General features: G+C 47.2%; 2 protein-coding genes across 8 annotated transcripts in view; one reads left to right on the top strand and one right to left on the bottom strand.

The window, feature by feature from the left end:
* The first annotated feature begins 85 nt into the window (after positions 1–85).
* LOC114585674 (transcription factor IIIB 50 kDa subunit-like) lies at positions 86–10,066 on the top strand. 6 transcript variants are annotated; one of them, XM_077919704.1, is made up of 5 exons: positions 86–209; positions 3,795–3,957; positions 4,144–4,203; positions 4,878–5,199; positions 5,910–10,066. In XM_077919704.1, the coding sequence occupies exons 2-5, from the start codon at positions 3,804–3,806 to the stop codon at positions 6,616–6,618; spliced, it is 1,245 nt and encodes a 414-aa protein (XP_077775830.1). In that variant the 5' UTR covers positions 86–209; positions 3,795–3,803; the 3' UTR covers positions 6,619–10,066. The 6 variants fall into 6 exon arrangements, with proteins under 6 accessions (XP_077775830.1, XP_028564351.2, XP_077775829.1 ...); XM_028708518.2 differs by lacking the exon at positions 86–209 and adding an exon at positions 2,245–2,356; XM_077919702.1 differs by lacking the exon at positions 86–209 and adding an exon at positions 2,381–2,509.
* Positions 10,067–10,951: 885 nt separating this feature from the next.
* The window catches only part of ADGRA2 (adhesion G protein-coupled receptor A2), a 123,166-nt gene continuing 119,827 nt past the window's right edge, over positions 10,952–14,290 (bottom strand). For both annotated transcript variants that reach the window (XM_028708517.2, XM_077919701.1), the window contains one exon: positions 10,952–13,502. In XM_028708517.2, the coding sequence (XP_028564350.2) occupies positions 12,266–13,502 (1,237 nt within the window). In that variant the 3' untranslated portion in view covers positions 10,952–12,265. The remainder of the gene's footprint in view (positions 13,503–14,290) is intronic.

Below are 14,290 nucleotides of genomic sequence, written 5' to 3'. Positions count from 1 at the left end.
CTCACCAGTAAGGAGTCTGAGAGCGACTGGCGGGTAGAGCTTGCATGTCTTGTGCCGATCAAATCGGCCGCATTGCCTGGGGACTCACCTTTGCTTCAGCGCTTCCCAGCGGAGAGGTGACAGTGTGGTTTTCCTTGCTGCTGTATCCCTTTGCCGGGTTGCTGCGCTGTGCGAATCACCGCTTGAGGCTTCGTTTGGCTGCTGGCTGGGTCAGAGGGGCTCTACTGTATGTGTGTGTGTGTGTGTGTGTGAGAGAGAGAGAGACAGGGAGAGAGAGAGAGAGTGAATGTGTCACTTAAGCTGATAGGAGGAATGCTGTAGCTTCACACATTTACCTTCACACAATGTGTAATTAACTTAGGGAAATTTTTTACCGCAGGATGTCAGTACTTTAGATTTACAAGGGGATCTGAGAGATGAATGGGAGATACGGTTTGTCAGTATTAATGGACAGCTAAATAGAAACTTAACCCCAAAAGTTAGGACCAAGATTCAAATCCTGACTGCGTAACTTTGCTCACTAGTAACATTGAACCATGAGGATGAGATGGTTGGATAGTGTTCTCGAAGCTACCAGCATGAGTTTGACCAAACTGTGGGAGGCAGTGGAAGACAGGAGTGCCTGGGACAGGTGAGGCTGCTGATCCCTTATTTTCAAATCTGAAAGTTGACAGCTATGCTGGGAATATGTCATATTGATTCGTTTCAATGGGCCTACTCTCAGTAGGTCTAATGTTGGATACAACACATTGCTTTTTTGTTGTTCCTCGCATAATTGTGCTTCTGTTTATCAGAAGAGGCCAGGACTGGTGCAAAACTGCCTCTCCACCTATAACCTCAAAAAATCTTGTCCCTTGTCCCCCTGCCCTCCAAGATTTCAAGCATTGCTTAAATGAGAACGTTTTTGAATTTGTTGTATTCTGAATGCCCATCACTGCTGCACTCTCATAGATGGTGTGTAGCAGCATCTTAGAGCTTCAGCTGTATTTTGGAATTTTGGGGTCCCCTGCTGCAACAAAAAATCAGATTTAAGCCGGTTAACACCAGTGTTCAATGGGCAAATTTATAGAAATGTGATGTAACAAATTTTAGGGAGAGCACCAAGTGTAAAGTAAGGGCGCCATCTGCTGGTTTGAGTTTTGCTCATCCATATTTTGTTCATAATTACGTAGCATTAAATTTCCTTGTGTGCAGTGCATGGCTCATAACTGTATATGGTGTGTGCACATGTAAGTTTCTATAATCCTCCATTCCTTCCTATGAGGGTTGCTGAAGGCTGAGGGCTTGTGCAAGTTAGGCTAGGAATGGAAGAGAGTGTCTTGTAATACTTCTCTTGGAGATGCCACAGGTCCCATAGCACAGATGTGCAATCACATCCCCACAGTAAAACTTTCAGGTTCCACTTGCTTTTGCAAGAATTGTTGTTTACCCATGTTTTAGGTTTACCAAATGGTTTAGGTTTTAGCTGTTTGACTGTTAATAAATAACAGTTCCCCCAAAGTGGAAGCATTATGCTGCTAGGATTATTTTTATCAGGTCTGGGAAATGTGGTGCCAGTTTCACAACCACAGCATGCAGAACTGCACAGCACTGAAGCTATTATCAAAGTGCTAAATGATTAGTCTGATTGTTCTATCCAGAATATGACAGTACTTCGACATAGCACTCTTGAAACACCCTAAAAGAATAGGGCAGAAACTTGCTCTCTGCTTCCTTAGAGGGCAAGACTAGATTTAAGTCACAGAAAGGTAGATTTTGGTTGAAACCAGATTAAGGCTACAACCTGAGTCAACATGGCTAGATTTGCAGAGTATGTCTCCAGTCCTAAGTGTTGATATTAATATTTCCCCCTATTACATAAGGAGCTGGTGTCTCCCCCACTCAAAAATCTACAAGTATTCCAAGGGGAATTTATTTTAAATGAAAGATTAGGAAAGATAGGAAGAAAATGAGACAAAGGGAGGCTGCTATTAGACGATTTACTACAAAGATGGAAAAGGAAGTCTTCAGCTTTCCTGGTGTTGTTGTTTTTTAACTTTTTTTATTAAATTCCAAGAATAAACTCCGAGAAAAGGAGCTTAAAAGGCTGGAACTTCAGCTCATTCCCGGAGATTTGACAACCCCTCAGTCCAGACACAAATGCTCCGCCTCGCCCCATCTCTAACGCCCTCGAGCTGAGCGGCTCTGGCGGAACCTTTGTCCTGCGCTCCCTTGTTTCTTTCCGGAGGCCGCTTAGCGTTGGAGCGTGTCTGGGCCCGATTGCCCCGTTGCCATGGGGATTGCCCGGAAGGAGCGTGTGCCCTATTGAAAAAGCTCCCCCGGCTTCTTCCGGTGTTGCGAAAGCGGCGGCGAGAAGGTAAGTCAGCCCGCGTAAAGGGGGAAAGAGGCTCCTGGGTGGCTGTCTAGGAGCCAGGCCGGGTTTTTTTTGGGGGGGATGAGGGATTTTTTTGGAGGGCATGCAAGCCGCGAGTGGCGTGGGCAGAAACCCCCTTCACCTGCCGCTGATTCTGTGAGCACCGCCAGCAATCCTCCTCCTCCTCTCCATTGTTATAAGAATTCTAAGGCCTCAAATATAGACTAAATATTCATAAATGCACACATATCTATATATTTAAACCATGTGTCTGAAATAGTACGGGAGAGCAATCCTGAAGCCATTTTCACTCTCAGTGACCTCAAATACTCATCTGCAGGGAGGGAGGCAAATAGGGAAAGCCTCCCCATTGCCTTTTCGCTTGCAAATCCTGTCTTAAGGGTGTATTTGTGTATGAATAGGGTGAGCCTGTGACCTGGCTTCAGGAACTAAAGTAATAACCATCACGAAAGAATGGCCAGGCTGCCCAGCTAATGCAATCGGCGACCATTATCAGGTATCCTGGTAGGCAGGGTTTCTGCTGTAGACCGCCTCCTATGATGATTTTGGGGTGGTCTTTGGCTTAGGGGGTTGGACAATGTCAAAAGTCTTTAAAGGTTCCTGCACACCTTTGTTGAGGGTCTCTCCCCTCCTTGGAAGGAGGGGAGGGGACTCTGTTGCAACAGAAAAATAAACATCTGCCTTGTTTTCCACTGGATTCTGCCTCCATCCATTCTTCTCTGGCCGATCATGGACTTAGGGCACCCAGAGTCCCATGGGGAGTTGGGAAGCCAAACCCCAATTTTTACATCACCATTAAGTTCCCCCCTCTTTTTCTGTGTCCCCTAACCAGCCAGCAGTTCACATCTCTTCCCCTTTCCCGCACTCCAGGTTGCCCTGGCATTATTCACTTGCCTTTAGGCGCCTCTGGAAAAACAAAGGAGGAGCTTTCCGCAACAACTTTGTCTCCGTGCCCTTTTTTAAAATTACGAAGCACTTGTTTAGTCATGTGGCCAGCATGACCAAGCATGCTCTGGCAAACCAGAGCAGCGCACAGAATCGCCGTTTACCTTCCCGCCGGAGTGGTACCTATTTATCTTCTTGCACTTTGACGTGCTTTCGAACTGCTAGGTGGGCAGGAGGAGGGACCGAGCAACGGGAGCTCACCCCGTCACGAGGATCCAAACCGCCAACCTTCTGATCGGCGAGTCCTAGGCTATGTGGCTTAACCCACAGCGCCATCCGCGTCCCAGTAGTAGTAATACAAACAACTAATTTCACAGAGTTGTTGTGAGAATAAAAATTGGGTGGCGAGAGAACCATTATACCACCTTGAGCTCTTCAAAGGACAGGTGGGATATACGGTAAATGTAATACATGGAAGTAATTAAATAATACCAAAATATCAGTGACCAACTGTGGACCTGATTTATGCTTTCAGGCTGCTAAGATGTCGAGCCAAAAGAAGTGTCCAGACTGTGGCTCCTTGGAAATTGTAGAGGACTCTCATTATGCTCAGAACCAGCTGGTGTGCGCAGACTGTGGCTTCATTCTGACTGAAGGGCTTCTCACAACCACATATGCTGATGAAGAACATTTACAAGGTGAGGCTAAGTATAGCAAAATAGCTCAAAACTCTTTGTATCTTACAAAGACATAGGATTTGAGATACGACTTGCAAGCAGTTCTCAAATATAGACAGGCCCTACACCATTCAACAGTTTAAAAATGGGTGCATGTTTGAGAGCTTGGACCAAAGTTTGGCTGATATCTGTGTTTTTATCTCATAGAAGTCACATATTCACGGAGTACTGGTCAGAATGAGCAAACGAGCCGTTGTGTACAGCGAGGTACGTATTCTGCATTACTCTTTTGATGCTTTGTGGAAATTAATGTGCCTGTCATCCACAAGAGCTGCATTGTTTCACTTTCTAAAAGCAAAGAGAAATTTGCATTTTAAAAACAGTCTTACCTATTTGCTGTGGGGCCAACATCAAAAGAACCTGTTTTAGAGGTGCATAAAGTCCAGAGTTCAGTTTGATTGCCTGATCAAATCCCACCTGAATCATTGACAGACTGGTTAACCATGGACCAGTCTGTTTCCATTACCATTAAATGGCCATTATAATTGTGTGTACAGCTGCAAAAAATAAAAATCAATACATAACTAAAAGCCAAATTAAAATCAAATATGAAGTTGAAACAGCAATACTAACAGCCATTCTCAATTAGAGCCCCCAAAGACTTTCATTTAAAAAAGTTCTCCATAATATCCCCAAAAAAAGCCAAAGTAGGCTTGGTTTGGACACTCCAGTTACACTACCACAATTGAAAGTATGTTATCCATGATTGCCACCCATCTAACCTCTGAAAGTGGGAGCATGTGAAACAGAGCCTCCACAGATTATCTTAGTATATGGGCAGCTTCATACAGGCAAAGACCTACTCTGCGGTTAGATTTCTCACTGATAAATGTGTATGTGGAAACATTTCTTAAGTACTGCTGTGGTATTTTCCCCCACAGGAGTCAAACGTGTTCGGGATCTCTGCAAAGTTCTGCGGCTTCCTTCTCTGTTTGAAGATACAGCCGTGTCCTATTACCAGCAGGCAATCAAACGTCCCTGCTTCAGTTTAGTCAGCTTGGAGAAGAAGGAGATGCTTGTGGGCTGTTGCGTCTTTGTGACCTGCCGCCAGCACAACTGGCCCCTGACCATGGGCACAGTCTGCCTGCTGCTCTATGGAGACAAGGAGTTGTTTGCAAAGACCTATCTGCGCTTCCTGAAGGAACTGGCACTGGATGTGCCTACTCTCAGCTTGATGGATATGGTGAAAACCCACCTCAACAGGTATGTCGAAGTTCTTGTGCCCTTTCCTGGACAATACTTCTCATAGTTGGTGTGCAGTTTCCATCATTCATAGACTGAATTTACAAGTATCATACGGACTGTGTGGTATATTGATTGGAAGGCCGATGAAACAGCAAGCTTCTTAAAGTTCAGCAGGGATGGATGTGGTCAGTGCTTGGATGTAAGAACCCTGTGTGTGCTGTGTGCTTCCATCATGGAAGAAATGGGTATTTACATATGTGCATGTATACTCCAACTCCCTGATTTCTGAGATTTCATCTGAGGCACTTCAGGCAGTTCCAGGCATTTCTCTTTAGCCACAGGGGCAGCAAACTTCCTTTTTTTAACAAATAATTGTCAGAATTGTGAATTCTGCTCCTGCTCCCAATCCCGTAATTGCTTAGAAATCCTTCCTATTATTATTAAGGGCAAGAAGCCAACAAACAGAATTTTGTTGAGCACAAGTTAGGAAGAGTGTAAATTCAGCCCTGTCCATATAGTGCTGGTTAAAGGAAGATGCTTGCCTTTTTGATTCAAGCTGCTCAGCTTGCCTTTTTGGTGTCCTTGGAAAATGCAGGGCCTTCTGCCCTTTGCCAGAATGCTTTATTTTGCTCATGTCCCTCTTTCATCCATTTGTCTTCTCCATCCTGCCACATCTCCCAACCCAAGGCAGTCTATCTAAATGGCTTGTTTGATTCTCATCTTTCCAGCTTCAAGATTTTCCAGAATTCACCCAGCGTCCCGACTAAGTTTGTGGAAGAAAAGGAGCAGCTGGTGGCAAGGACTGTCCAGATGGTGGAACTTGCCAGCGACACGTGGCTGGTGACCGGCCGGCACCCCATCCCCATAGTGACAGCAGCAGCCTTCCTGGCTTGGCAGTCTCTCCGGCCTGTCGATCGCCTCACTTGCACCCTTTCTCAGTTCTGTAAGCTTGCTGGTATGGAGGCTCCCCGGCCAGCCCACCAGAGACTGAAGGAGCTGCATAACATCCTCCTGCAAATGGCTTCTCAGCTGGGCTGGTTGCGAGTGCTGAAAGTGGACCGTCGGAACGTGGCAAAGTACATCGGTGACCTTCTGCGGCACCGCCGTGTGCTTCTACAGGCTGCCTTCCGCATCGTGGATACTACGGAAGACCGTGACCTAGAAGACTCAGCAGCTGCGCCACTGCAGCTAATCGATGAGAGCGCTGCAACAGTAGAAGAGGCCTCCCTTTCAGGAGAGAAGCAGAAGTTCAGCAAGCGGAAACCTTTGCTCCCACCCTGCGTCTTGAACCCCGCAAAGAGGCTACGAACTCCTCAGCTAAGCCTTGAAGATTCTGCTATCACTGGGGATGAGCCCATTTTAGACAGTGAGATAGAGCAGTATATCCGGACTCCAGAAGAAAAGGAGATGTTTAGCAAGGCTCAAGCGTGCCTGTGACCTCGAAGCTGCAAGTGATTCAGACAGGCTTGCAAGCAATAGCCTTCTGATACATATTTTGCTCTAGGAGGCTTAGTTTGGTAAGAATAAAGTATACACTTCCAAAGTTAATGCTAAATACATTACTTCTGGTAAATGAGCCATCATAACCACTAGAGGATTGTGAAAATTTGTGTCCTGGGCTTTTTAGACTTGTCTACCTATGTACTGTCTGAAGCAAAGGGATTCATTGGTTGCCAGATGTGATTCCCCCCCCCCCCCCCCCCGCTCTCCTGTCCCACTAAGAATCTCCCATATCCTTCAGGCATGGCTCCTTCCACCCTACTGTGGTAATAATTAAAGACAGGTTTGGGTGGCCTGGATAACTTTGGTTACTGGTGGGGACCACTAGTAACCAGTTGGCGAGGTTGTGTGATTGTTTTCCTTCAACTCTGACAAGAGGTATAGGAAGTGGCCACATTGCAGTGGTTTGCATGCTGTTTAGGACAACTTTTGGTTTAAAGATTGGCGTATCTCTGGGTGAGAAGTAGTATCCACTCTTGAAGGTTTGGGTGGAGGCAGCCAGCCAGCCTGAGCAACAAATACCTCTTTGAGTTGGCGTTTGACTTGAATGAGTGTTTGTCTGGTCTACTTATGGTCCTCATAGTTAGGCATGGGAGAGTGGAAGAGTGAAAATCTAATTGCAAGTTGTTTCAGACATGCATGCTTTAAACCTAGATCCAGAAGAAAAAGTTGTGGCTTTGCAAGCATCTCTTTATAGAACATGGTATGGTGGTTCCTGAACATCATACCCGTGTCACAAGAGAGGTGGTGAGTCAGTCCCTCTGATTAATGGAGCTACTTAATTAATTTTTGTCCCTACATGCATGTTGAGAGACACGCTTGTATGTCACATTAATGACATATGTGATTTGTTCAGTTGCTCAAATTGTTGCCACACAATTCCGTTTATTGCTCTGTAACTGTGGCCAAACTCTTGTTACTGCCAGATATGATTATAAAAAGATGATTTTATGACCAACCAGATACTGAACTGTGTGAGGTATCAAGAGAGCCAGAGGAGTAAGAAAGCAATAGAGAACTTTTTGGATGTTGCAAATCTTTAATATATTAAACAAGAAACATCTGCTAGAAACACTTCATTTTTATAAAATGCAAAAGCCCTATTAAATGCTTTCTTTGGCACAGTTGTCTCTCAAAAAAGCTCTCTGTTCTTTGGCACAGTTGTCACTCAAAAAGCTTTCTTTTGTGATATGTCATTTGCTCATAATGTAAACAGACAAAATAAGGTAATAATACAAAGCTTTTCTGATAATACTGTTTTCAGTGTAGCAAGCATATATAACAAGTTCAGCATCGGCAATATCATGTGGGTTGTAGTACTGACATATAAATGATTTAGGCCTTTATTTAAATATAAAAAATATAAAACCAAGAAGGAATTTTCAGAGGCAAGGGAAAGGAGAATAGATCTGCTCTCAAGCTAAATAGGAGGAAGCAATTGTGAAACCACTGTAGTTGCTAAAGAGGTGATGGAGAAGGAACAGTTCTTGGAAGATTCAGGGATTGGGAGGTAATAAGTGCTTCATGGCCCTTTAAGGGCTCCAACTTTCCATGCCAGCTCTTAGAGCCACTGTGGATCCTACTGATTGCCTATGGCTCTGCCTGTTTGACTGGTGGAACCAATAGCATGAGGACCAAACAATCCGTGCAGCTCCTTTCGAGGTAGGTGGTGTTTTACTGACAAGGAGACTGCGTATGCCTGCCTGTCCCTAGGAGTACATTGATCATCTGCCATGTTCAGAATAAAGACTTTATTTTTCTTAAGCACTGCATAGTTGATTTCAAAGGAGCAGTAAGAATTTTCAACACGTGTGCGTAAAAATTATACATTTATTTATAGTACCCAGTTTGTGTCTTCCCTCAAGGCTATGGTTCTGTTGTGGAGATACCTCCTGGCATCCACCCCCTGCTTGCATTCATTGCTGTTACTTACTGTAGTGAATGTGCTTCCTCTTCTAGCAGCTGTTTGTTATTGCCTGTGATATAAATTGCAAAAAGTGAGAAGAGGGGCCTGTGCAGGGAGTCTGGCCTGTTCAGATTTCTTGCACACACCCCCTTGAAAATGGACAAATATATTCTTCAGCCACTTCTGACACACAGGCGCCCTTTGTGGGAAGTGCTTTTCTATGCATTTACCCCACAGATGTTTCAGTGCTACCTTTCTAGAAAAAGAGGTGCCGGAACTCACGATGAACGCCTCCCTTGTTCTCTTAGAATGGCAATGGAGCCCACCAGAGAGGTGCTGCAACTGAGTTCCAGCTGAAAAAAAAGCCCCAGATGTTAAGCTGGCCTCGTGAGACACACCCACATGGGTAGGGCTGCTTGCATGAGAAAGGCCTTTAAAGGTTATGCTAGAATCGTGGGGTGAGCTCACTGTAAAATCCCTCCCACCGTGTTCCTGTAAATTCTTAAGGATACTTAACTGTGGCTCTCGGCTGACTTCCCTCCTTGCAGGATGCCTACGTCTTTAGGAGCTGGATGCCCCTCCCCTTTCCCAAATATGGAAAACCCATCTAACGAACTCAGCGGAAGGAAAAACAACATGTTTAGTCCTCCTACATCTGTGGCTCTCATAAGATCTCACTGTTCTTGCTCATGAGTCAATGTTTGTTAGTATTGCATAAATGATGCAGAAGAAGGTGGCAGCATGTCCTCGGAGGTCAATGGGGCTGGAGTGTGAGGAGACAGCATTTCTAAGCGCCTGTCTGGATTTTTCACCCAGTCATCAATACTACAAATTCCTCTGTCGTCTTTTTAGCTTCCCATATGTTTACCCCTCTCATTCTGCTGCTTTAAGCAACTTCTACACCCCCACCAGCGTTACTGACAGCACTCATCTGGGTATAATAATGGTTTATGGGTGTGAACAGAAAACCCTCACAAGTCTTCTCTCTCTAAACAATGCACAACAATGATCCTAAATAATAAAAAAATCTCTCTGCCTGGTCGGAATTTATAGCGGGTTGGCTTGTTTTAATTCTGCAAAAACGTGGGTGTGATTTATATGATCCAAGTGCTTTGCCAATAGCCTTTGATCGCCCACTGAAATGTTCCTGTCTCTGTTCTGTTGGCCAGTCTGTGAGCCAATTGCACAATGCGTTCCACGTTGATTTAAATTAATAACACACCTTCCCACACCCTGAAACACGCACTTTTCTCCAAAAAACTTGGAAATCCAGATGTTTATCAGTAAGTAGAAAGGAGAGAAACAGGAAAGAAGAGAACTTGTTTCCCCCCCAAAAGCAAGCTGTAGTCTTTGCAGACTTGAGTAGATTAAGGACATGTGTCCTGTCTCTGTGAACAACACTTGGGTTCCTTGTGCAAGAGCAGTTAAATGATTGGGTGGTGTTGGCCCTCTTAACATGGATAGAAAAACTGCCATACAGTGTGCCATACAAACAAAGAAGCTATGCTCCCCTTTTTCTTTTTTTCTGCAAGGCCAAGTACATGCCATGAAAGTGAGGTAAGCCCACTTTACTTGTAGCTGATACTTTGCTTGATTGCGTTTTGACTATGGCTTTTAAAATAAACACTTACGTTACCTCTGTAATTCGGTGGGCTAAATATGGTCACTAAAAAGCTACATTTGCTCCCTCTTAGGGTGGGGGAAAATGGCTTATTGCACTGTGTCATGCTGAGGACCTCTTCTCACTTTGCATCTCAGTGTGACCTTCAGAGGTCATGCGCCTTGCACCAGGTTTTGTAAGGCTATGGATAGGGAGGAGGAGAATGGAGCAAAAAGGCTCAGGCTGCTGCCTCCTAATGAACTACATGTTTGACACGAAGTGGCTAAGACCAGGTGTGAACAGACATCTGCCTTGCAGAATCTATCCTGACCCCTACTGGATTTTTTCTTGGTCTACCAACTGGAGCCAGTCTAGAGTCAAATGCAAAATGACGACTCCGAAGGTGGCACCAACTGCCTGTTGGTACCCTACAAGCATAAATCTACTTGCAATCTATCAGGAACTTCAGCAGCCTAATTCAGAGGCAGCGGGAGTGGTGCTCTTTTTGCTGCTGCTATCATTAAACAATTATAAGACAAAGCTCATGCCGGGGTATTGCACATCATCATCTTTCCCTGACACTAGTCTTCAGTTGTTTCAGACCCCAAGACTCACCTTTAACTGCAGATCCACTTTGATTTGACCCTCTATGTGCCCTTTTATCTTTAGCGAATCTGCAGTTGACCCAATTCCTCCCCTGAACATTTAATGCATTTGCCCCCACCCCCTGTTCTTTTTAACAGGGGAAAAAAAACTTTTTGATGTCATTGGTGCAACCCACCTTGGCCAATCACACCTTGACCTGACAATCTTTTCTCTTCTTCTGCACCTCCTTGTCTTCTGAAAGTGTAGGTACAGCTTTACAAGCTTGGAAGGGGGTGTGTCTGAGGTCAGCCAGACTAGAAAACAACACATTCTCACGGCCAGTTTTTTCCCATGTCTAACAAGTGCAATTATCTGTGGGATTGCAAAATACAATGCAAGAAGTCCTCTGCCTGGCGTGGGCAAGGAGTGATCAGCCTGCTGGCAGGGATTGCTGCTTTTGAGAAAGAGCCCAAGGACTTAGTTGGCTACATGGAGCTCATTGTTGGCGTAGCAGATTCAATAGGAGTTTGGTCATGCGACTGCTCATTAACTTGACAAAACACCCATAAACAGTGGACTGTCCCCGCCCCCCTTGGAACGAAGCAGATGGGAATGTCTCAAAGGTGTTTAAAAGTGCTCCCCCCAAAAAAAAAAATTACTTAAAAGGACCTGGTTTGAGCCACCTCCTTGGTCAGCCCCATGAGCACAATGATGCCGCTGCCTTACTACCATCAATTCTGTTAAAAATGACCAACTGTCTCCAGCTTTGGAGCTGTGTCAAAAATAATCAATTTGGTTTGTTGGCTGCATCAACGATGAGCCACAGCGTAGCCACGAGAACTGGCCCTGAGGTATGTTGGAGGAGGGGGGAGTGGAGAAGGCAAGAGCTCTTTGACACAACATTGATGGCTTTAACATAAAGTGTGTAGGCACTTCAATTGGATAGCAATTTTGCCTATACATATGTACATACAACGCTAGAGATTTCAGCTTATAAACACTGCTTTCCTTGGTATGCCATACCAAAAAAATAAAATAAAAAAGCACCTAGGATCTAAGTGACATGCAGAAGGGATATAATATAGATTGCAATGCTCCAGAACAAATGATTGTCTTTCACCGTACAAATTAGGCCACCGCTGCTCATTCGGTGGGGACAGGAAAAGATCCCCAGGAACAAAAAGCAGCCGAGTCACCTGGTGCACAGGATATCGGTGTTGGAGAGCATGGTGTGGTTCCTAGGATGTGATGCACGTACCCTCTCCCTACCCTGCCCCCTTGCAACTCAGATGTCAGGTGACCTTTCCTCTCGACTGCAGGGCAGGGGGTCTGGGAACGTGGTCAACCAGACACTGCCCAAGCCCCACATAGTGCACACCATCAGCCTCTGCAGCTTGCATCAGCAGGCTCTGGCAGCAAGATGCCAGTGCCTTGCTAATTCCTGCCCGAGGCTGGGGAAACCTGCTCCAGCCCCCTGCCCCTTTGACCCTTCCCTACACAGTCGTCTCGCTCTTCCAGAGACCCGTTTTCATGCCGGCTGCGCTGTCAGCCCCGGTGAGGTTTATGTCGTACTCGCTGCCCTTCAGGCCCCCGTTCTGATTGGCCGTGTTGAGGGGGAAGGAGCGCCTCTTAGTCTCTTTTTCCGCTGCGGCATTGGCCTGGTGCTTGAGGTTGTCTCTGCTGGTGCTCCTCCGCTGGCCTTGGCTGAAGTCTGCCCCGTGGTGGTGGCCGCCGCTGCCGTCGCTCAAGTCGGACTGCGTCAGGGCCAACTCCAGGCTTGGGACCACCCCGTGGCGCCGATTGTTCAGAGGGCTGTTCCGACTGCTTTGGTAGCTCTCCGAGTGGCTGGTGGGGAGGCTGCCGCTCTCGCTGGTCGGGTGCTCTGAGGAAGGCCCCCGCAGAGCCTTCAGGCGCTGCTGGTGTTTCCCTTCCCGGTACTGCTTAGTCCTGCTTTTGTGATGTCTGCTGCGGCCGTGCAGGTTGTTGGCGTACCTGGCCGGCGGGGTGCTCTTGCTGTTGCAAGGCTCGGCGTCCTCATAGCAGGCCGTCTGCGAAGGGCTGCCATCCGCCTGGCCGAGGGCCACTTGCAGGTTGTTGAGTTTGCAAGGCCCCGGGGCGGAATTGCTGCTGCTGGGGGAAGAGGAGGACTTGATGGACTGAGCCGCCTCGGGGCTGCAGCCAATGAAGACCTGGGAGCCGTCCTCCACTCCCACCCCAGAGTGCACGTAGGCTTGCATGGGCAAAGCATTCCTGTAAGATGGGCAGCAGGCGAACCACGAGCCCTGCACGTCTCGGCGGCGCGCGCAGTGGTGGGCAAAGATGAAGAGCCCCAACGCCACAGCCGTGACTCCGTAGAGGCAGCTGAAGGCGACCTTCAGGAGGAACCAGCGCTGGGACACCGCCATGGCCCCGAAGGTCCAGAGAGTGATGTACAGGAAATGGGTGATGACAAGAGCCCAGAACTGCACCCCTAAAGAGTAAACGCCGTCGACGTCGGCACTGTGCGGGGCAGAATTCAGCGTGACCAAGATGGACCCCGAGTCTGTCAAGAGGTTGCTGCTGCCACCCAGCCGCTGACGCATTTCCAGGGGTTTGGGCGCCTCTTTGGGGTTCTTGGCTTGGCACTGCAATCGGATTCCGGCACACAGGAAGTAAATCCAAGTGACGAGCAGGATGAAAGCCGCAGGCACGTAGAAGGCCCCGATGCTTGGCTGACAAGCCAGCCAGCAACTGCAGGGAAATGGGGAAAGGGGGAAGATTCAGCAGAGCTATCAAGTGGGTCTGAAGTAACTGGGAGAATGTAGGGTGAGTCCTGGGAGATCAACCCAAAGGTCTGCCACAGCAATGGAACGCCCATGCCCCTCCATTTGTTGCTAATATGGTTACCAGATTTTTTTTCAATGAATCGGGGCACTTTTTCTTTTCTTTTTTTTTTAGCTGAGTCAGTAGTGGGGATGGTGAGGCAAAAGACCCTGGGCCCAAGCACACATGCATATTGTATAAAGGTGCAAAGACCTTCTTTTGCACCCTGTGAAACATTAATGCGCAGTTTTTAAAAAAACTGGGCAACGGCCGCCCACCCGCAACGCCAGAGCCTCCCCCAATCTCCTTTCCCATTCCCCCTTTGTTTTGACTAATTGGGGGAGGCTTGAGAGTCATGGGCGGTTGGCCAGTTTTTTTCTAAAAAAACTCTGCACATTTACCGTATTTTTCACCCTATAAGACACACTTTCCCCCCTCCAAAAATGAAGGGGAAATGTGTGTGCGTCCTATGGGGCGAATGCAGGCTTTCGCTGAAGCCTGGAGAGCGAGGGGGGTCGGTGTGCACCGACCCCTCTCGCTCTCCAGGCTTCAGGAAGCTATCCGCTAGCTGTGGGAGACCCAGCTCTCCCAGGGCTAGCGGAGACCTTGCCAGCACCCAGAAGCTTGGGGCGCGCTGAGCTCCACACGCCCCAAGCTTCGGGATTAGCGCAGCGCTCCGCTAGCCGTGGGAGAGCCGCGCGAAGTCGTGCGGCTCT

Source organism: Podarcis muralis, chromosome 15 (assembly GCF_964188315.1).
Source record: "Podarcis muralis chromosome 15, rPodMur119.hap1.1, whole genome shotgun sequence".
Lineage (NCBI taxonomy): Eukaryota > Metazoa > Chordata > Lepidosauria > Squamata > Lacertidae > Podarcis > Podarcis muralis.
Note: the sequence above shows the minus strand (reverse complement) of the source record. Positions and strands in the feature narration are given on the sequence as shown.